Source organism: Cydia splendana, chromosome 3 (assembly GCF_910591565.1).
Source record: "Cydia splendana chromosome 3, ilCydSple1.2, whole genome shotgun sequence".
Lineage (NCBI taxonomy): Eukaryota > Metazoa > Arthropoda > Insecta > Lepidoptera > Tortricidae > Cydia > Cydia splendana.
The window spans coordinates 7,707,498-7,731,045 of NC_085962.1; the positions used below are offsets into that span (position 1 = coordinate 7,707,498).

The window sequence follows — 23,548 nt, forward strand, 5'->3', positions numbered from 1 at the left end:
TGTTTCAGCCACCAGGGCGTACCATGCGGGAGCTGCGTACGTCAGGCGGGACCGTATATAGGTCTTGTATACCCCCAGCTTCGTGCGACGGGGGAGGCTGCTGCAGAGCACTGGACGGAGCTGGACTCGAGCGCATTTCACGCGCCGGATCACGTCGTCCACGTGGGGCTTCATGGTTAGCCGCCGGTCGAGTGTTACGCCCAGGTACTTGACCTGCGGTAACCATTCGATTTGTTCGCCGTGCAGGCGAAGCGGCGGTGGCAGCTGTTTGGTGTGGCTGGAGATCAGCGCCTGCGTTTTGCCAACGTTCACTGACAACCTCCACCTGGAGAGCCAGTCGGGGAGTGCGTCAAGGGACCTCTGGAGTTTCTTGGCAGCGTGCTTGAGATTGATGGACGCGGCGAAGAGTGCCGCGTCGTCCGCATAGAGGCCCAGCTTGACGTCTCCGACGACCGGGAGGTCGTCAGTGTAGAGGGCGTAACAGGCCGGCGAGAGGACGCTGCCCCGGGGGACGCCCGCGTGGATCGGGTGTTCTTCCGAGACGGCGTTCTCTACTGCTACTCTGAAGCGGCGGTCAGTCAAGAAGGAGGCCACCACCTTGACTATCCGCCTGGGTGCTTCGGTCTTCGACAGTTTGTAGATGAGTCCCTCGTGCCACACTCTGTCGAAGGCCTTCTCCATGTCGAGGCAGACGGTTGCTGTGTACTCCTTCCTGTTCATGGCCGCCGTCATGAAGTGAAGTACTCTTGTGAGCTGCAGGGTCGTTGAGTGGCCTTCTCGAAAGCCGAACTGCTCTGGCCTTGGCTCGATGAAGGGCTGGAGCTTGCCCAGCAGGAGCCGCTCGAACACCTTGGAGAGGGTGCTGAGCAGGGTTATTGGTCGGTAGCTCTCCGGTCTTCCTCTGTCCTTTCCGGGTTTCGGCAGCATTATCACCCGACCAAGTTTCCACGGGGTCGGGTAGTGCCCCGAGCGCATGATCCCATTGAACAGGCGCGTCACCGCCACGACGGAACGCAGTGGCAGGTGACTTAGTGCCGCGTTCGGGATCTGGTCGGGGCCCGGGGCTTTCTTGTGTTTGCAGCGACGGAGAGTTCGCTGCACTTGGCCGGGCGTGAAGAAGACCGGGTCGTCTTCTTGTCTGAAAGGACTGTCGCCGGCGGTCAACTTAGTTTTATTCCAGCGCGGCACGCGCCGCGCCTGCGCAGTGGCACGCGCGCGCTCTCGCTCTGGCACGCGCCCGCGCACCGTATATCTCCATCTCACTCTATTGTAAATACGTCTCTTTCTTGCTTTTCTCAAATTGTGTATAAATACCGTGAGTTTTGTAAATAAATTATCATTCTTGTACATACTACAAAGTGTTTCACTTCTACTACTACAAACCTTCTGATACACCAGTAGCCATAGCTTGCTATAGTGGTGACCACCGACTCTGGACAAGAAGGATCACAATCAAGAAGATGCCTCCCGACGATGAAAAAAAAAGCGATGCCCCGGAAGAAGCCAGCAGCCTCACCAGCCCATCTCCGGCAGCAGCACTTCTATCTCACGATGTGGCGGCGATATCACTCTCCCTGCGCGTCCCACCGTTCTGGCGAGACCAGCCAATACTCTGGTTCTGCAGTTTCGAGGCGGCAACGGCAGAGCTGAAGAGAAGCCAGGCGCAGCTCGCTCAGATGGTTATCGCGCAGCTAGAAAAACAAGACATTCAAAATATCAGCGACCTCATCTACTCCCCGCCCGAAGATAATTACTACACCGCCATCAAAAACAGACTCATCTCGGTGTACGAGGAGAGCAACAGCGCGCAGACCAAGAAGCTGTTATCCCAAGTCGAGCTCGGGGAGCAGAAACCCAGTCAGCTGTTACGACGGATGAAGACGCTGAACAAGGAGAAGTTTCCTGAGACAACGATACAGATGATGTGGCTTGATCATCTCCCGCCACACATACGCTCCGTGCTCACCGTCAGTGAAGCGTTCAAAATTAAAACGACGTTAGAGGACCTCGCGCTGCTCGCCGACAAAATGTTGGAGCACACGCCAACATCAGCGTCGCACCAAATCGCCGCAGTTTCTACTCCCGCAGTCTTACCACCTTCGCTACCAACACCTCCACCGTCTACGTCAGCTCTCGACGCACAGTACCTCATCGGCGAGATTAGAAGGCTATCGCTCGAAGTCGCCGAGCTCCGTTCGAGACCGCGCGAAAACTATAATCAACGCTACAGCCGCTCGCACCGCCGTTTCCCATCGCGCCCACGAAACCAATCGCAAGACCGAAGCCCACGCAGCCGCAGAAGCTCGCCGATGCCGTATTGCCATTACCACCGCCGTTTCGGGATGGACGCTCAGAAATGCGCACAGCCGTGCAGCTTCAAACCGATACCGGCAACACCATCAACAGCGGAAAACTAGACGTAACGCTGGATGCGGCGGAAACCGGCGTTACAACAAGATCTCACCGCCTCTTCGTACGTGACCGAACCAGCAAGCTCGTTTTCTTGGTTGACACGGGAGCCAACATCTCCGTCCTGCCAAGAACACCCGGCACGAAGGCGCAACCCCTACCCTTTCAACTGTACGCCGCCAATAATACAGTTATTCCCACCTACGGCGAGAAGACGCTGGAGCTCGATCTCAACCTACGCAGACCATTCCGGTGGAAGTTCATCATCGCTGCAGTATCGAAGCCAATCATCGGTGCAGACTTCCTGGACTACCACCACATCATAGTCAACATCACCAGGAGGCGACTAATCGACGGCAAAACCCTACTATATACGAACGCACAACTCTGTACCGCAAACATACCTACCGTGCGCAGTATAGACGTGCAACAGTCGTACCACAACATACTTGCCGACTACCCTGGTACAACTCGTCTCACCTCCATGAAGCTCAGCCCGAAACACAACGTCGAGCATTTCATCGAAACAACCGGACCACCACTTCACTGCAGACCACGTCCGATTGCACCGCACCGCTACGAACTCGTGAAGAAAGAATTTGCCAACATGATGGAACAGGGCCTATGCAGACCAAGCAAAAGCCCTTGGGCATCACCTCTTCACGTCGTACCGAAGAAGAATGGCGAATTACGTGTGTGTGGCGATTACCGACGGCTTAACGCAATTACTAAGCCCGACCGCTACCCAATCCCACGCATACGTGATTTTACCTACCAACTCGCCGGCAAACAAACATTCTCCACCTTGGATCTCAACCGCGCCTACCAACAACTACCAATAGCAGAGCAAGACGTCGAGAAGAGCGCCATCATAACTCCATTCGGCTTATTCGAGTTTCCAAGAATGTGCCCCGGCCTAAAAAACTGCGGACAGACATTCCAACGCTTCATACATGAAGTACTGCGCGACCTCAACTTCGTGTTCCCGTTCGTTGACGACCTACTTATCGCGTCAGCCGACAAAGCTACGCACGAGAAGCACCTACGCGCCGTACTAAGCAGACTCGAAGACTACGGTATCACTATCAACCCGTCGAAATGCGTATTCGGACAGCCATCGGTCAAGTTCCTGGGCTACGAAGTCAGCAAAGACGGCATACGACCACCTACCGAGAAAGTGCAAGCAATCATCGACTACCCTAAGCCGAAAAACATCGATGAGCTGCGAAGATTCCTCGGCATGCTGAATTTTTACCGCGAAAACATTAAAAACGCCGCGCAAATTCAAGCACCACTCTGCAAATACCTACACAATGCGAAGAAGCGCGACAGGACCGAAATCAGCTGGGACGGCGAAGCTGACGAAGCTTTCGACGCGTGCAAAGCGAGCATCCAAAACGCCGCTTTGCTCGCGCACCCCTCCCACCACGCCCCGCTAGCAATATTTAGCGATGCGAGCGACAGAGCCGCGGGAGCATCGCTAAACCAATTCGTGAACGAAGCTTGGCAACCACTTGGCTACTTTTCTAAAAAGTTCTCCGATGCCCAGACCCGCTACAGCACATTCGACCGTGAACTACTAGCAATATACCTCAGTACGAAGCACTTCCGGAAGATGTTCGAAGGACGTGAACTTATAATTTTCACCGACCACAAGCCGCTCACCTACGCATTCACCAAAACAAGCAATAACAACGAATCACCGCGCCGCACCCGTCAGCTGTTGTATATCAGTGAATTCACTACTGATATACGACACATACCCGGAACGCAAAACGCCGCTGCAGACGCCCTATCTCGCATCGAAGCCATCGCATGTCCATCTCCTATCGACTACGAACAACTAGCAAGAGCGCAAGAGCGAGATAGCGACACCATCCGATCACTCGCACAGCAAGACAACCTATCGATGAAACAAGTCACAATTCCCGGAACTACAGTCAAACTCTACTGCGAAACATCGACGCCGCACTTACGACCTTACGTACCCGAAGAGCATCGCCGTGCCGCTTTCAACGCAGTACACAACATAAGTCATCCTGGAATTAGAACGTCACGCAAACTCGTCGCTCAACGCTACTTTTGGCCCGGACTAAATGCCGATGTAGGCAAATGGGCAAAAGTCTGCGTTCACTGCCAACGTGCGAAAATCCAGCGACACACTGCAAGCCCTATTTCAAGTTTCCCGCCAACTACAAGGTTCGAGCATATACACGTCGACCTTGTAGGACCGCTACCTACTGCCGCCAGCGGACACAGATACCTACTCACTATGATTGACCGCGCAACCAGATGGCCCGAAGTGACACCATTATGCGAGATCACCGCCGAAGACGTCGCTAAAGCTCTATACGAAGGCTGGATCTCCCGCTTCGGCTGCCCCGCTACCATCACGACCGACCAAGGACGGCAATTCGAGAGTAGAGTATTTGCGTCACTCACCCGCTTACTCGGCATCGAAAGAACCCGAACTACGCCGTACCATGCCCAAGCGAACGGTATGATTGAAAGGTTCCACAGAAGTCTCAAGGCCGCACTCAAGGCCAGGCTACAGAACGACAAGTCATGGATCGACACAATACCTAGCGTTCTACTTGGACTACGAGCCGCACTACGCACAGACACCGGTGTAAGCCCAGCCCTACTCACTTGGCTGCAGTGAACGACTACCCGGCGAACTGTTACTACCTACGCGCGATGACGTCACCATGGACTCCGACTTCGTGGAAAAACTACGAGCGACCATACACAGCCTAACACCGACAGCAATGATTCCGCATGGCAACAAGAAACCTATCTTAGTGCATCGTGACCTTCAAACCTGCGAACAAGTATTCGTACGAGTTGACGCCGTAAAGAAGCCGCTACAAGCACCTTACGACGGACCCTACCGAGTACTAAAACGCAACGACAAAATATTCACTCTGCAGCTACCTAATCGCCAGATGAATATTTCGATCGACCGCTTAAAACCCGCATTCATCATCGCAGACACCGAGCAAGAAACACCTACGAGTACAACGGACATACCTACAACCTTAACGACCGCAACAAATATACCTACAGCTACGAGTTCAACGAAAACGCCTAACATACCTACAACGACGAGTACAACGATCGCAACGAAAATGCCTACAGCTACAACATCGAACAAAACTTCGCAACCGACTGTACCACCGAGTTTACCGACATCACAACAAAACAACAACAACCAACAACAGAAAAAAGGCATCCTGAAACGAAGAGATGAACCAGACACAACCACGACCACGCAAGTACCTACAAGCACGAGCACAACACGCCGAGGCCGCACTATTCGCCTGCCGGTACGCTTCGCTTGAGGGGGAACCCTGTGGGAACACTCGATTGACATCATGTGTTTTAACAGAAACACAGAATTGTTCTCATAAGAACAGTTGCGATCGACTGACACTCTGCGATTAAACAGAGAAACAGGACGTGCCCTGACAAGGGCAGTTTTATGTTGCTCTGAGAAGAACATTTTACGTCGCCCTGATAAGGGCAGTTTGCGTGCTCTGAGAAGAGCAGTTTTATATTGTCCTGAGAAGGACAGTTTAATATCCGGAGCCTGCAGCATCCTCGTCGATCTCGTCGTGTCTTCCAATCAGCGAGCGCGTAGCAGCGAAGCGAGGCACGGCGATCCGACGACGCGATGTTTACTCCACGGCAGCCGGCGAGCGAAAGGACTGTCGCCGGCGGTCAACTTAGTTTTATTCCAGCGCGGCACGCGCCGCGCCTGCGCAGTGGCACGCGCGCGCTCTCGCTCTGGCACGCGCCCGCGCACCGTATATCTCCATCTCACTCTATTGTAAATACGTCTCTTTCTTGCTTTTCTCAAATTGTGTATAAATACCGTGAGTTTTGTAAATAAATTATCATTCTTGTACATACTACAAAGTGTTTCACTTCTACTACTACAAACCTTCTGATACACCAGTAGCCATAGCTTGCTATAGTTACTTGGATTTTGTTTTCAAACAACAACCTTTTTGTATGGCTTGTTTGCCATGAACAAGCTACATAACGAGTAAAACGTTTAACTTACTGAGCTTACTTTGGAACTAGGTCGATCGCGATAAAATTATCCTCAATAGAGATAATACTTTTGATGCGTAAATGACTATTAGTAGCAAATACAATAGAGATTTTTTATTGTTATTGGGAGCTTATAATGTCCCACTGCTCGGCAAAGGCAAACAATAGAGATATGTTTAACATGTAGAGCAATTAACTGAGAAAGATAATTTTGAACGCCAACTGTATAGATATATATTGGAAAAGTATTCCATGGTATTTTTTTGGCACGTTGTTTCATCTGCTACTATTGATGCGGACTGTACAACAACTAATGACTCATAATGGCCTGCGTCATTAATAATCTCTCGCGCCCCGCATGCGGGTTGCGGGTTCCTATCGACCAATGAAAATGGTTCCCCTTTTGCGGGCCCTACGGCATTCGTTATTGAAATCTCCCGTACCCCTCGTGCGGGTCCTCTCGATAAATAAAACCGAGCCTTTAGTAAATCTTTGTAGAAGTATTTGTCTGATCAACATGTTATTTTTTGTTATTTTTAAACAGTTACCTATTTTTATATAAAGTATCATTTAAATTCTAATGGGTGATACTTAAACTGTGTCCAAAAAAATTTTTTTTTATAAACGGTTTTATTTTTCACATATTATTACATATATCAAAAGTACATACAAAAAGCAATTTTTTGATGCATATGGTCAAGCTTAATACCCTCAGGAAAGGTAAATAAAATGAGTACATAAACGGTTGTGACAAAGTGTCCCTCAGTCGTAACATTTCGGCATTTTGGTGGCCAACTCGGCTATTTTGATTTATATAGTTTTATTTTAACATAGCCTAAGTCACTCCTATGACTACGACAAACCTAATGACAGCTCAGACGTTGAAATCCATCAAACTATAGAGTAGAAGACTAAAGGCTGTAGAGCGTGACAAAGAATTCGATACACATCATACATACATACAAGCGAAAAACATTATTTTTGCTTTGGCAGTCGGGCAATAATAGCAAATGATCTGTAGCTAATAAAAATGCATTTTTGAAAAGTGCATGTGCCTCTAAATTAATCAAACGAATTAAGAATGACACGACCACGTGTCTATATGTCACGAACGTGGACTCAAAAGTCCATGGCGGTGACAGATTTTTGAGGCCACGGTCGTGATAATTTGGAACATGTTCGATATTACATAAACATTTCCTTTAATTTTGCAAATGTTAAATAATTAGCTTCATCTGCAATGTATGAGGTATATCTTATGTTACAAACAATAACGTGAAACTGCAACTTGCTTTTAAAACTCTAACACGGCGGTGACGCGTTAAGGTTGACCGTTTTTTAAAATGAACACAAATAACTAATTTTCGACAAAACTTCTCCCTTCAGCCATTTGTAAACCTGACAACAACACAGTGTTGCTGTTGTAAAAAAACTTTAATAAGGCTGCCAGTAGTAAAGATAATTTTCTACCGAGTACCACATGTTTATATTACCACGCGTGGTGGTGACGCGAAAACTAATCACAAAATGTATGTTGTTTAAAATTATATAAAATCGTTATAAATCCATACAATTTTTAAACAGTGTTGTAGAATAAGGATTAGTGTTTTATATTTGATATAAATTATTGCAAAATCACTTCATATTTAAAAAAAAAATCAAATATCACAAAATCTGGGGAAGTCACACTACACGGTCCGTGACATTTCGCACTTGTAATTTTTTTTAAATATGTTTCTAATACTCTTAGGACAATACATTTAGGTTGACCTAAAACTAGAGGTAAATTGCTAAGTATATTTATGTAGAGTTTACTTATTTTCACAAAAATACATGCTATTCTTACGTGTTACACAAAAAATGCATAAGAATAAGAATTACCCTAATATCAAAGAAAAATACGTTTCTGGGGGACGACTTTTGACTTCGAGCGCTCGATTTCGTCACACGAAAGTCTGTGGAAAACGGCGAATTGATAATTTTGAAATACAAACAATAGATATTGGGAACCTGATGGTATTGACCAAATGACCACTCGTTTTCAATTCTATTATGTAGTAGAATTTAAATGCTTAGTAGTGGAGATATATTGAAGGGAAAATCAGGAAATCGAGCACGTGAAATTCAAAAATCGGCCCCCTGACGATTACAGTTGTAATCTTATAGCTATGCTGTGATTCAAATTAGTATAATGGACGTTGCACTTAACCTTTCGGAAAGAAAAATTCATAACACACCGTAAAGGTCTGTCTCTGTTAAATGATAAATGAGCGAGGGGGACGGTAGATGTAAAAGCACGCTTTGTTTCCATGAATATGAAATTTTATTTCCCTCCTGACGTTTGTTTATTCTAAAAGTCGTGTTATTGCCATTCTTATGGCTGTAATGAATCTCAGGTCGTTTATGGCCATATAAAGGGAGAGCTAGACACGAAAAATGGTATACTATAATGAGAGCCACAAAACTTAACTAGACAGGCATAATGCGCATTTTTTTTTAAATGCAAAAGGTAACTAATTTTTTTAATCAAATTCCTCATTGAATCCGTTTTTTGTAGTGAAATAAGCAATGTCCCACTTTTCTCGATTTGGGACTACAGTACGCCGTTGAACAACTACCCGACAGCGCCCGCAACTAGTAATAAGGATAGTACCCATCAAACTAAGAGTAGTTTCGTGGCTCTTACCGTCATATACCATTTTCCGAGACTAGCTCTTAGTTTTAATAGGTTACTCGAAAGCTCGAGGGTTTAGTTCTTGTAGTTAAGTACTAGCGTAACATGACGTCAATTCATTAGTAGGTACGAAAAATTTCATATTGCATTAGTACGAATGTCTTGTATAATTTGGGGCGATATGCGATGGTTCAATGTATTTTTCGTTAACGATTATCTTAGGTACACAACTATTCACATTCCTGCGAGAAATATAAACTAGGTATATATTTTTTACTTACAAATTAAAATAAAAAGAAATATTAGCATTCATTAGAAAAAAGAAATATCGAATTTAAATTTTGCAAGTTTAAAAATATATAAGTAATATATATGAAAAGAGTTAAATTAAGTAGCAGAAATGAATTAAGCATCCTTGAATTATACCATGATACCAAGCAAGCTTCTTCACATAGTAAAATATTTTTTCTATAATTTTTTGGGACCCCGCCTTTAGTCAAAATTTTACCCCTACCCCTACTTAAATCAATCTGTAAGTCATAAAGACAAGCTCTGCAAAAGGAAATTCTTTATCACCATTTGCCCTATAATTAACCCAGATAAGCCCCAAACTAAAAACCCTTTCCACTGGATTATTTGTTTTTTTTTTTAATATATTGTCACTACAAAAACAGTAAAAAACCGCGTAACAAGAGAGTTACAAGTAATAATAAAGTGACGTATATTCTCACCGCTTCAGTATGTACAGGATGCACAGCGAACAGTAGCGCCGCAAGCAACGCAAACGGGCGCTGCAGTCGCGCGACTGTGATGCATGCGCGTGCGACTAGCGAGCAACAGATCGCGTGCAGCACTACGTTGCTAACGTGATACCACCACGGCTTTAGGCCGGAGAGCGCGTGGTTCAGTCTGAAACAAGACAAAAGAAAAATTTAATAAATCCGACAGCGTATCCAATCAGGAAATCAGGAAAATTTATCTGAGAATCGTTGCTAAACTATATAGATTTTATTATGTCTGACCATAGTCTGATGGGTGAATAATTGAAAAAAGATAAAAATAAAGATAGTTTATTATTCAAATAGGCAAGTAATTTAATGCGCTTATGAACGTCAAATAAAGCAATTTTTTTTGGCGATTTGTTAATTTTATTTTCGCGATTTCGGCATAGGCCTCATAATAAAAGTTGCTCAGTATTTAACCTATAAAGTATCTACGCAGAGTATGAACGGTGGTTAAAATTTCACGTCTTGTATCTGCTCAGAATCACGGTCACTAAACAACAAATAATACGTTGAGAAATCACTTAACAATTTTGACATTGAATTTATCATTGCCATGTTTATATTTTATTCATGACATGAATGTGTGAGGCTCCATTTGTAGAATCAAAAAGAAAATACCCCTAAAGTACCACTTCAATATTCTTACGGGTATCATTACGGTCTTCTTAAAGTCACAAATTATTTCATACGACTGATGGAAATACTTATACATATATAATAAATATAGGGATAACCTTTGCAAACCTTTAAATTTTTGCTCGTTTCATAGCCTACCCATAATAGCTGCTTTGTTACTGCACATCGTTGTATGGGGACCTTGCACTTTGAGACTATGCGCTGAAACTTGGCACAGTTGATTCTTAGCTGGTCTTGAGCAGATACAGACCGGGAGCCGTCGAGAGCCACCTCTCATTTAGTGAGGGGGGAGGGGGAAAATTCGACGCTGCCGCGCTTCACTTGGAGCAACATTTCTCTAAAACTATACCTATTAGGGAATGTAATATATCATTTTCGGATAAATTAAGGATGAGGAATCTAGTTTTGGAACAAAAACAATGCACTTTCTAACAAAAAAAAAGCATAAAGTAGAAAAGACTAAAAAACGTATTTTTGATTTTTTCATAATTACCAATTTTTTTTTAAAGTGTAGCAGGAATCTGAAAACAATAAATACAGTCGTCAAGCTACACTTATTACGTTTAAGAAAATATATAGTTTAATATACAAAACTGTTGATAAATGTGAGATAAAAAATAATATTAAGCGTGGGTCAGAGTGATCTCAATACAAAATATTATGAATGTGGGAAAGTTACTTATAATTTGTTCTACAATCGTTTATTTTTCTTGTTTTTCGTAAATAACTCGTAAACGGTAGCCCACAGCAAAAAAATATCTTTTACGTAAATAATCTGTTTCAGATTTCTTATAAAATAAGTACTACTGTTTTTCGGTACCATCAATATTAAAAAAAATATTGAAGGGAGAAAATAAATACTTAGGTCCCCTTTTTTAGTCATTCGTAAATAACTCGTAAACGAAGGCCAATAGTAAAAAAATTTTTAGTACATGAATAATTTACATAAAATTTCCTACAAAAAAGGTCATTCGAACTTTTTCGCTAGGATCAATATTAAAAACGATATTAAAGAGAGAAAATAAATTCTAAGGTCCCCTTTTTAAATATTGATCCTAGCGAAAAAGTTTGAATAACCTTTTTTGTAGGAAATTTTATACTAATTATTCTTGTGTTAAAATATTTTTTGCTATTGGACATCCTTTACGAGTTATTTACGAATGACTAAAAAAGAGGACCTTAGTATTTATTTTCTCCCTTCAATATTTTTTTTAATATTGACCTTAGCGAAAAAAAGGAGCACTTATTTTATAAGAAATTTGAAACAGATTATTTACGTAACAGATATTTTTTTGCTGTGGGCTACCGTTTACGAGTTATTTACGAAAAACTAAAAAATAAACGATTGTAGAACAAATTATAAGTAACTTTCCCACATTCATAATATTTTGTATTGAGATCACTCTGACCCACGCTTAATATTATTTTTATCTCCCATTTATCAACAAATTTGTATAATAAACTATATATTTTCTTAAACGTAATAAGTGTAGCTTTACAACTATATTTTTTGTTTTCAGATTCCTACTACACTTAAAAAAAAATTGGTAATTATTAAAAAATCCAAGATACGTTTTTTTGTCTTTTCTACTTTATGTTTTTTTTTTGTTAGAAAGTGCATTGTTTTGGTTCCAAAAAAAATTCCTCATCCTTAATTTAATCGAAAATGATATATCACATGCCCTAATAGGTACAGTTTTAGAGAAATGTTGCTCCAAGTGAAGCGCGGCGGCGTCGAACTTCTCCCCCTCCCCCCCACTAAATGAGACGTGGCTCTCGAGGTCTCCCGGTCTGTATCTGCTCATGACCAGCTAAGAATCAACTGTGCCAAGTTTCAGCGCATAGTCACAAAGTGCAAGGTGTCGTGCACTAACAAACTAGCTATAAAGTATGAGCCATTATGCACTAACACTACTTTAAAATCAATCTGAAATCGAGATTTGTTAAAGGAGCATTCCTTCCTACAGTTTACAGGTCATGTGGGGAAAGAGAAACGTAAGTTTCTTTTGCTCGGGACAAGAGAAACAGAATAAGTTTACCTACATGATTGTCTTGCCCCAGTGGTCTTCTTGTCCCATCTGACCTTACTCGTATTTAAAATGAGTCGCAGGGCGTTGAAACCTGTTGCCTTCCTATGGGTACTAGTACATATATCGGTTAAGGCAAAATGGAATATTCTAAAATAACTTCTGAATAAAATATTGAGGCCACAATTATTTTTCTATAGTCATATATTACCGTGTGAGTACACATACATACACATACACAAGAGCCCTGACCTCCTGATCGATGTATATACGTATTTAACGACAGCCGGAAAATTCATTTCAATTTATTTGTTGCTCATATACATTAGTTTCGTGTCATTAAAAGGAAGGACTATTTACACACTTAGACAAACTTGCCGTCGTGCGTTTACATTGTAAGTAAATATTTAAACACGACACATGGGACAGGCAGAACAATAAATAAATAAATAAATGAAAAAAAAATAGGTATATATAATATGCTTTTGCAATGACTGATGACTAAATAATGACAACGAATAACTGTAAAATAGTTTTATTTATTTGTGTGATGACTTGATGAGTAGGTATGGATATTTATTCCCGTGATATGGAAGACACATTTGTTCAAATATATATCCATATTTCTGTTATAATTACATTAATTACTTATTTTAAGGTCTCTTTTTTATGCACAACTCACAATTTAGCATAGGTACTGTGAGACTATTAAATTGACTGGCATAAGATAGTGTCCAGAGTATTTGATTCCTTCTGTCTTTCGCTAACCTAAAAACAAAAAATATGTCTAAACTCAAATATTGTTAATAGGCAGTAATACCTACTTTTATTGCCCTTACTACGTTTTCAGGATTATAAATCCCACCAAAAACATTTCATGTAAAGTGTTGCCAAGACTAGGCGCATAAAGCTTTTACACTAAAAAGATATCAGATCCCGTAGTAGGTACCAAGACTTTTACTCTGTCAGTCCTAACTTTATAAGCTCTAACTGTATAAAGCCAACATCTTGGTCAAACAGAACGACTTGGCCATTTCGTTGCTGTCATATGAACAATCCCGTAATGACACTTTCAGAATTTGAAAGATCTGTGTTACTACTTTGCACAACAAGTCCACCGAGGGAGTGTTTATGTGACTGCAACGAAACGGCCAAGCCGTACTGTTTGACCAAGATGTTGGCTTTATACAGTTAGAGCTTATAAAGTTAGGACTGACAGAGTAAAAGTCTTGGTACCTACTACGGGATCTGATATCTTTTTAGTGTAAAAGCTTTATGCGCCTAGTCTTGGCAACACTTTACATGAAATGTTTTTGGTGGGATTTCATTCATTTTTGTAAGAGTTGATATACCAGCTAGAAATAGGCTAAAAATGACATATTCGTTTATAGAAAATACGATAATACAAGGTCATATAAACACAGGCATAATTTTAAAACATTGTCCTTACTACGTTTTCAGGATTATAAATAAAATTCCACGAGATAGTTTTTCTCGGGCGCTCAGTACTACAAACCTCAAGAAGAAGGATATTTTTCACGCTTCCAGCTTTCATACAAGCATCATTCTAATATTTAAAAAATCTTAACTGACGAAAACCGCCAACCAAAAAGCGTCATACATTCTAACAGCATCGTTCTGAGGTAAATTGTGGGGAAAAGGGTCTCACGTAGTCACTCACCGAGATTGCCGAGCGTCCGCGTAGGAACCGTGTTGCTTTCATTTATCAGCAAGTTCAAAATATATGTGGAAGCTGTCCTTTGTGCTCGCGTGGGCTCAGAAAAGCAATGGATGTAGGACTTATACTGAATGAAAGTGTCGATAATAATGCATAGTAATTGCTAAATTTAACATAATTAAAAAAAGTGGTTATGTTTAGGTTCAACTGAATTATACTCGTATTTCTTTAGAAGCTTCAAACTATTTAACTAAATACTAAAGGAAAAGACATTTTTTGTATGAAAAACACTTGGACGTTAAGAGCTCCTAACACATCCCGTTTTTGTGAGTAGTTTTAGCCAGTACACTGGCGAACTGTAAAAAGAGGAAGACCTGTGAAGGCTGTGCTGTTGGATATTTCGTAGCAATACTTAGATATGGGACAAAGAATAGAGTCTTAATTGCAAAAAAAATACATGTGATAAAGTGCAATTATAAAGGTAGGTACTTATGCTTATCTCAATAAATGAATATTTTCTACACAAATATACAACTACACAATACATAACCCATTAAAACTTTGTCGTTAGCAACCCAACACAACATAATACTTCTCTTTGTGAACTCTGATGAAAACAGTCGTCTAACAAAACGGTGTCACGCGTATTACCCCGAAATTGTTCCGCGCGGGAAAATTGAACGAAAGATAGAACTTGTAGACCCGATGTTCAGAAAAACGGCCGTCGCCAACACGCCCACCAAATTGGAACACCTTCTAATCAAAAGTTACACCACAAAATTGCAACAATATCGGGTTATGACTTATTTGAAACGTATTACTTTTTTTAGGGATCCGTATTCCGTGTCAGGAGTCAATGGAACACTTAACCGATTAAAGTGATCGAACCATTTTTATGCAGGCAGTAGCACGTGCGGTTTTACTTAACAATAGACAAAGGATTAGCCGTTCGGGGCCAGCTACAAATCGAACGACTATATCTACTTAGTTCGTCTGTTTCACTTTTAATAGGTAAGACTCTGGAAGAGGGTATATACCCGTTTTACATTTTATAACATTTTCTGATAATTCTTATAACAAGAGGAGACAATTTGCGTGTTAAAAATGAAAGTGAAAATTAAAATTTTTACATTATTTGTATTGTATGTACTAATATAATATCGAAATTAACGAATAATGAAGTATGAGTCTGACTAAAAGAACAAGACCTTGGTATTAATAATTAATAAATTTAATAATAAGTACAGTACATTGTCGCAAACAATATTCTGGCTTCCGCTCAAAATGGATGTAGGGTTGGGTCCCGTGGTACTAAAGAGCTCCTCCTCATAGACATGACCATCTGCCAACAAATCCGGCGGAACAAGGGGGCCCTCTCAGCCGCTTGGATTGACTACAAGAAGGCCTATGATTCGGTGCCTCATTCATGGTTGGGGAGGGTCTTAGAGCTGTATAAAGTTGATGCAGCTTTGAGAGCCTTCCTAAGCGCGTGTATGAGGCAGTGGACCACAGTCCTTCGTCAACCAGGAGGCGGGGATGACCCCCCTGACCCGCAGGATTTTATAAGGATTGAGCGAGGAATATTTCAGGGCGACAGTCTGAGTTCCCTATGGTTCTGCCTAGCTCTCAATCCCCTCAGTACCTTGCTGAAGGATTTGGGACTAGGTTGCCGGCTTCGGAGAGAGGGTGAAGTCATTTCTCACCTTCTGTACATGGATGACCTCAAATTATTTGCACCAAATAGCCAAGACTTGTTGGAGCTACTGAAAACCACCGAAGTCTTCAGTAGTGCCATCCACATGGAGTTTGGTGTCGATAAATGTGCGGTTATGCATGTACAGCGGGGGAGGGTTGTAAATTCAACAAATTTACAACTTTCTGAGACAATGTCTTTCAGATCTACCTCTGAATCAGAAACCTATAAATACCTTGGTATGTCACAGTCGTTGGGTATTGAGGACGAGGGTATTAGACGGTCGGTGAAGGAGCGCTTTTTCAGTCGGCTCACAAAAGTCCTTAACAGTCTTTTGTCAGGAGGCAACAAAGTGCGCGCCTTCAACGCCTGGGTAATGCCCCTACTCACATACTCCTTTGGCATACTAAGGTGGACTCAGACCGAGCTGGACGCCCTGGATCGGAGGGTCCGGTCACTGCTCACCACACATCGCATGCTACACCCACGCTCGTCAGTTATGAGATTGTACATCCCACGGAAGTGTGGAGGCCGAGGCTTACTAAACGACAAGGATCTCCACAACCGCGAGGTGTACAATCTCAGGAATTATTTCCTTAACAACGAGTGTGGGATGCATCGTGATGTGGTGGCAGTAGACAGGAACCTCACGCCGCTCTCCTTGGCAAACGAGAACTGGCGCAAACCTGTGGTACTAAGTACTGCGGATCGCAAGGCGGCATGGGAGAGTAAGATGCTACACGGGCGGTTCTACAAGGCCCTCACGGGACCCGATGTGGACCTGCTCGCGTCGGTGAACTGGTTACGATTCGGGGACCTCTTCGGAGAAACCGAGGGTTTTGCCTGTGCAATTGCGGACGAAGTGATGATGACGAACAACTATCGGAAATATATCCTGAAGGACGGTACGGTCGACATTTGTCGGACATGCCGCCGTCCCGGAGAGTCACTCAGGCATATCATTTCCGGTTGTTCTCATCTTGCTAACGGCGAGTATCGGCGATCTATCATCACAGACAGGACTATTGTAGCCAATAAGCCTGACATTGTGATAATAGATCGATCGCAACGTCGGGCCGTGCTCGTTGACATCACCATCCCCCATGATGAGAATCTCGTGAAGGCCGAGAAGGACAAGTCCAGTAAGTACCTAGACTTGGCTCACGAGATAACCGCCATGTGGGATGTTGATTCGACGATCATTGTCCCGATAGTCGTTTCAGTGAACGGTCTAATAGCGAAGAGTCTCGACCAACATCTTGAGAGACTCTCGCTAGGTGGTTGGATCAAGGGTCAGATGCAGAAGGCGGTGATCTTGGACACGGCGCGGATAGTCCGCCGGTTCCTCTCTCTGCAGCCCTGACCACCGGTAGCTTGGGCCTTGCCCCGCTGCTGGCGGCACCCTAGGTTAGGTTTTTTATAATGTGTTTATATGTATTTTTTATCGTTTTGTAAGTGTTTTTATATTTTACTTTTATATTCATATTATAAAAACCCTAACTTAAGACGAAAAATAAATAAAGAGAGTACATAATATAAATGTAAGTATAGTTACATAAATAACAACAAAACGTGTAATGACACAGAACCCTCAGCACACGAGGCCCACTACACTAGGTATCTAAGTACAATTGACTTTTTACATAAAAGCTGATTGAACCACTTTTTAAGGTTATCTAGAAATAACAGGGATTATGTCACGGAATCAACCGCCATAATTCCAAGTTTATGTCTTCGAGGCCATAAGGTTTGATTGGTTCCTTGTATCTTTAGAAAAAGACACTTATTTTTTATTGGTATCCATATGTCGTTTCGTATTTAGAGTGGCTATATCGGGTTATGCAGGGCATATTTTTATGGTTATCCCGAGTCTATTTATTTTTTGTTATGCCACTGAGCACAGAGGTATAAAAGTCCCCACGTAGGTATAAAATAAACCCTTATTTTCTCTTTCCAGTACGTGTACAATTGCCACGTAAAATAGTTAACCTTAGATGGGATACCTAAATATAGTAAAGTGCGGTAGGAGCTAATATATACATATGTAGCTAAAAATACATTTTTAATACGGTAAAACATCGGCAAGCATTATTATTTGCTCGATTTTACAAATCCCGAAGCTATCAACAACAGGTACAAAAACAACCATGGTGCAAGGATATCACTGTACGCAAACTGCATGGACTCACTCCTCGATTGCTTTTTAATAGACCAAGCCGTATATTCTTGTTACTTGCGTGAGCGTCGGCGAAGCAAGCTCTCGGGCTTACCAGTGTAGCGTGATCGTGATAAGATATTTAATCGATAAACAAATTAAATTATAGTGTAACTGGTGACCGAAGAGCTGGCGGCTACCTCGCACAACGTATCAGCATTGCGATACAGCGAGGAAATGCCGCCAGCATCCTTGGTACAATGCCTCAGGGGCCTATTTTAGATTTAAGCTACTTATTAATTTCGTTTAGTAGTACCACTGTATATATATTGAATGCAAATAAATGATTTATTACATTATAGTGTTGTTATAAGTCTCCAACTACAAAGTAAGTTTTTATTTTTGTACACAAAAACCGTTAAGAGTCACGCTTCAAAAAGCTTCGAAAAATTCGCTACAGAAAAGATGCCAAAATGGCTTAAACAAGACTCAAAATATATATGAAAACGGATTAGATTGTATTTCTTACTAATGTTTTATACTAGTGCATCTCAACTCTCAACTTGCCAGCAGGTAGGGACTTCGGGAGAATTACTCAGGTGGCAGACTAGAACCATTAAAAAGGTGCCATAATCAAAATACTTATTTTATCAGCACTCCAATATCACCTACTCGTACTTATTCGGGCATGACTCAGACGCTAAAAAAAAATATTTACCTACAAAAAAAAAGGGTTTACTTGGTTTATATAAAATGGTCCAAGTCTCCCACATAGGCAAGTATCCCGGACTTTCTCTATTCGGTAAGCGTGTGTAATGTAATGGCACTGTGCCGATATAGCCCGGGCGCCGGCGTTGATTTGTTCTACGTGGCCAGGTTTCCTATTAGCAGTCTTAGTTTGTTTTGGAACGAACCGATACATTCTAATTACCTATACACTATGATGTATGTCTGTGGACTTTAGAAGCTTTGATGTTGTGTTTTAAACTCTGATTTTTAGTTCCGTAGAATTCTGACGTTTCCTGGTACTGCCAGGCGAAAAACTACTCCATAAAGTTGTGGTGAGAATAACAAGCGAATATTTTATATCTGTGGACTAATTGTACCTAATTGTTAATTTGTTACTTAAGATGATCCTCGTAAATAATTCGAATGACATATCAAACTGTGCTGATGTCCGTCCGTCCATCTTTTGAAACATGTATATTAGGGCTCGGCTTCCTTTTGAGCGCTAATCGTGGTAACTCGTAGTAGGAAGGCTGAGGTCTTCGTTGTAGAAAAGAAACTTCGTTGTAAAATACTCATATTTATCGTTTATTTATAACTTTACACAGCACACTTTTTAAGCTATCAGCACTTTAGCTATTTACAGTAATATTAGTAGCACCATCGTACAATAAATGACAATAATACACTTTTAGGACACTTTTTGTCATCATAGGCTGTTAAGGTCTTACTCCTAAGGTTGCTCAGATAATAATGGTCGCTTTAATGAGGTGCAAGGCCTTTTATTAGACCATCGCCCCTCCAATCTCGACCACTTCCACCTGTTCGTCAGGTGAGGTGGGCTGACCGGTAGTGACGTCACAATTGTTTAATTATTTTAACTAAAGTAAAATTGGGAAGTTCAATCACCTTACTTTTTATAAATGAACACAAGTAAATAAGAATGCGGTATTATTACTCTTATTTTTGGAAAGCCGCTAACACGGCCATACTGACCAGTGGCTCGTGCTCAGAGACACTTAGTGTTCGTATTAATTAAGTTGTAACTAGTAAAAGTACAGATTGATTTAAAACAATTACAACGGCTCATTGAGTTTACTGCTTGATTTGTATGTCAGATACAGCAGGTATCATATTGTTATTTTTTTTTTTTTTATGAATTATCGATTATTTTAACTTATGTTAACAAAGATTCAACATAATTAATGTTTCTGTCTTATGTACGATCATGATTTTTTTCTTATGATTTTAGATTAATGTTACATTTAACTGTAAATGAATTACACTTGGAAATAAAAATTAAATGTATTTTAAACAGTGTAATAAAATTATTGTTTAGTTCCCGCTAACACGGCTATTTATGACTTTTGCTTCGGTCATTCTGACATCAAGTGATAATTCAATAATAGAATTGATCCTAGGGGTTTGAATGTTTTAATTATTTTCAATCCATTTTAATTCACAAGTACTTTAAAAAAGAAATTTACTTGCTTGTACCTTTAAATTAATGTTGGTTTTTTATTTTTAATATTTTTTTGTATGTTTTTATTTTTGCCAAAGGAAAAATGAGTTTACCGACGCTTCGGAAAGGCTCTGGTGGAAAAGAAGCGCCAAGAAAAACCTCCCGGTTGCCTTCTTTTATAATGCATTTAGTTAAGTTTTTATGTACCTAAGTGTAGTTTTTTTTGACATCTTTTGTCGGTTAATACCGATTATTACGATTGATTAAATTTGCTGAATTGTAAATCTTGGGTTTAGTTATATTTAGTGACACTACGCAGTATACTTCCTATTTACTAAAGGTAAGTGAAATTCTATTAAAATTAGTTCTTTGGTATCTAAAGTGATTAAATGATCATAATTTGTTTATGGAATTTATTGATTCAATATAACTCATTAATATATGAGAACCAACCATGAAGTTTAACGCTTCTAAACAAAGACTAAGTAAGCATCATAAGCTTTACATAAGATGAGAATACTAAAAAAAACTGTGGTTTAAAGTCTCCACCTCATCCAAAAAGCGTTAATGATCAATTTAAAAAATAAGAAGAGAAACACAACACTACACAATGGATTTGCACGATGGGGTAGTTTAAGTGCTTTTAATTTAATATTATATTATCATAAAAGCTATTTTAAATATTTTCTAATAGAAGCTGTTATAAATTTGTTTAAGTTCAAATTAAAGCTATAGTATTTCTTTGATGTTTGGAATGATAAATTGTTTGTATTATTGTTTATACTATTTAAATTTCTGTACTTTATTTCTTAACTCATATTACACATGAAGACCAAACACGAAGTTGAACCTGTCTTGAACGTTGCTAAACAAAGATTAACTTGAATTTAGGATGAGAAGGATCAATTGATGAGCCGAAACTCGTGCTCGAGTAATCGGTTTAAAAATAAGGAATGCTCAGTTAATTTACCAGCCCAGTTGTTGTACTAAATCTGTATGACCGATCCAAACAAGTGGCAGATAAAATAAAGTCTGAGCTTAGGGAACCAGTTAGTTGGACGGCCCAGTCACTGAAGCCCTTCAGATTCGTTACAGCAAGTGGCCGGCAGACTATGGTTCCCATTTATTGAACGGCCCAGTTATTGGATTAATCCCTCTGAACCATCCATATAAGTGGCAACTGTTTATACTTTCAAATCTTTCAATAGCCCAGTTACTAGACTAGATCCTTCTGATGAATCTAAGTAAGTGGCACACACATTACTTAACGTGGTTGTTTTTATAGATAGTTGTTCACGTATGATCTTAAATTGAATTTGCAAAAATTATACAATAGTAAAAGTTCAAAAAGCGATATTCACTCAATCACTCTGTTCGGATTTTTATCTTGTGTGGAATTTTCATATTTTCATTCATGACTGAATATTACCTATGGCATGCTAAAGGGTTTTTCCAAAAAAAAAAATCATTATGTGGTTGGATTGGTAATAAACGGTATTCTTCATTAAATGGTCTCTACATTTTTTTTTGTAATAAGTATCATTATAGCAAAATATTGGCTGTTTTAAAGAGATGACAATATTGTGGTTTTGTACTTTGTCCTTAATGAATCGATTTATGATTTGTCATTTTGTGTTACCATGTAAAGGACATCTGTCAGATTTGGATTGGCTTCATGATAATTTGTAACTTGATAAGTAACTAGTACCTAGTGTAGTTGACTAATACGAGATAAGTAATCATAAATCACAAGTACCTACAACATATCATTATGTCTCCTCTGATCACTTGAATAATTGCTACTTAAATACGTACTTACATAACGTTAAGTTTAAACACTCGTAAATTAATGTCTCTTTTGCATCTTTGTATTTAAATCGGTTTCCTCCTGTTGTAAATCCTGATGTGTGTTAGAATCCAAAAGCAGGGCGGCGCCACAACAACACGTACTTCTACAACAAAACACAGAAATCTGAGGCTACTATTTATCACACATGTTATTTCTATTAATAAAATATTAATTATTTGCTTAACGTACAACTAATGTTATTACAGTACATACAAATAAAGTATGATTAATACTGATCACATGTACCTATATATATATTTTTTAATTTTGTTTATATATATGAATGTAATGCATAATGATATTCATAACATTGCCATATATTAAAGTAAATGTATTTGGAGGTGATATCTTTTAACAACAGTACAGCTACTTACACCGTGAAATGGATCGTAGTTGAGCAAAATAAAATAAGCAGAATTTTGACATTTCTACGTACGTTTTGGTTGTACCGTTTTATTTAAACGTTTGACTCTCAAGCTGTATTCTGATGGATTTTACTGAGAGATATTGATTTACGCGGTATACTAAATGTGCATCAGTTATGTAATTTGATATTATGTTACTTATTGTGGATTAATATTCAAAATTCATACTTAATAAATTGATTCGAAAATATGCGATAAAAATTTGATAATTATGCAACGATTTCGCTCGTAAAGTATGGCGAATTACTAATAAACGTAATATATTAATTCACGTAGAATAAATATTTTGTTAGCGTTGTATAGAATAAATGATATTTATTAACAAGAAAATATGTTTAATTTCTTCATCACCCTCATCATAATATCAGCCCTTTATCGCCCACATAAAAATAGTAGAAATAAATGTTTAAAAGTTGTCCGTTAAATTATCTTAATGTCATTCATAAAAAAAAAATCAAAAAGCTTGTAATCACGGTTACAAATAAGATTGAATAGGTATTACTTTACTATTATCATTCAAGTTAGCAATTCTAGGATTATGTGGGTAGATAACTTGTTTGAGCTATGTGCCTTCATAATTCCATGTTAAATGTTTACTTAAATGTGAGTGGCTGGCGATGTAGTGATATAAAGTTACATTATCTCTTTTTATCATTAGTTTTTGCTTTGCTGTGAAAGATTTTGATTGCTTTTATTACTCGATTACTGTGTGACTTATTGTGTTTATACGGAATTTAGAATGCATTACAAGAATAACAACCACTGGCGATGATTTTAGTAAGTTTTCTTTGTATAGATAAGTATTAAGATGTCCCAGTACCATTTTTGTGGTTACTTTAAGTATATTTAATCACAACGCTCATCGCACATGCATTATTTTTACGTATGACCCCTCATCTGTTTCGTCTGTCCACCCTATTCATAAAAAAATCAGCTTAAAATGCAGTTGCGTGATGCAGGGTCGCGTGCCCCT

The 23,548-nt window shown here is 40.2% G+C and overlaps 1 protein-coding gene across 1 annotated transcript in view; it reads right to left on the reverse strand.

Annotated features, from left to right (window-relative positions):
* LOC134806388 (protein O-mannosyl-transferase TMTC1-like) overlaps window positions 1-23,548 on the reverse strand; it is a 163,218-nt gene that overhangs the window by 15,585 nt on the left and 124,085 nt on the right. Inside the window, exon 3 of the mRNA XM_063779639.1 lies at window positions 9,871-10,048. Within this exon, the coding sequence (XP_063635709.1) occupies window positions 9,871-10,048 (178 nt within the window). The remainder of the gene's footprint in view (window positions 1-9,870; window positions 10,049-23,548) is intronic.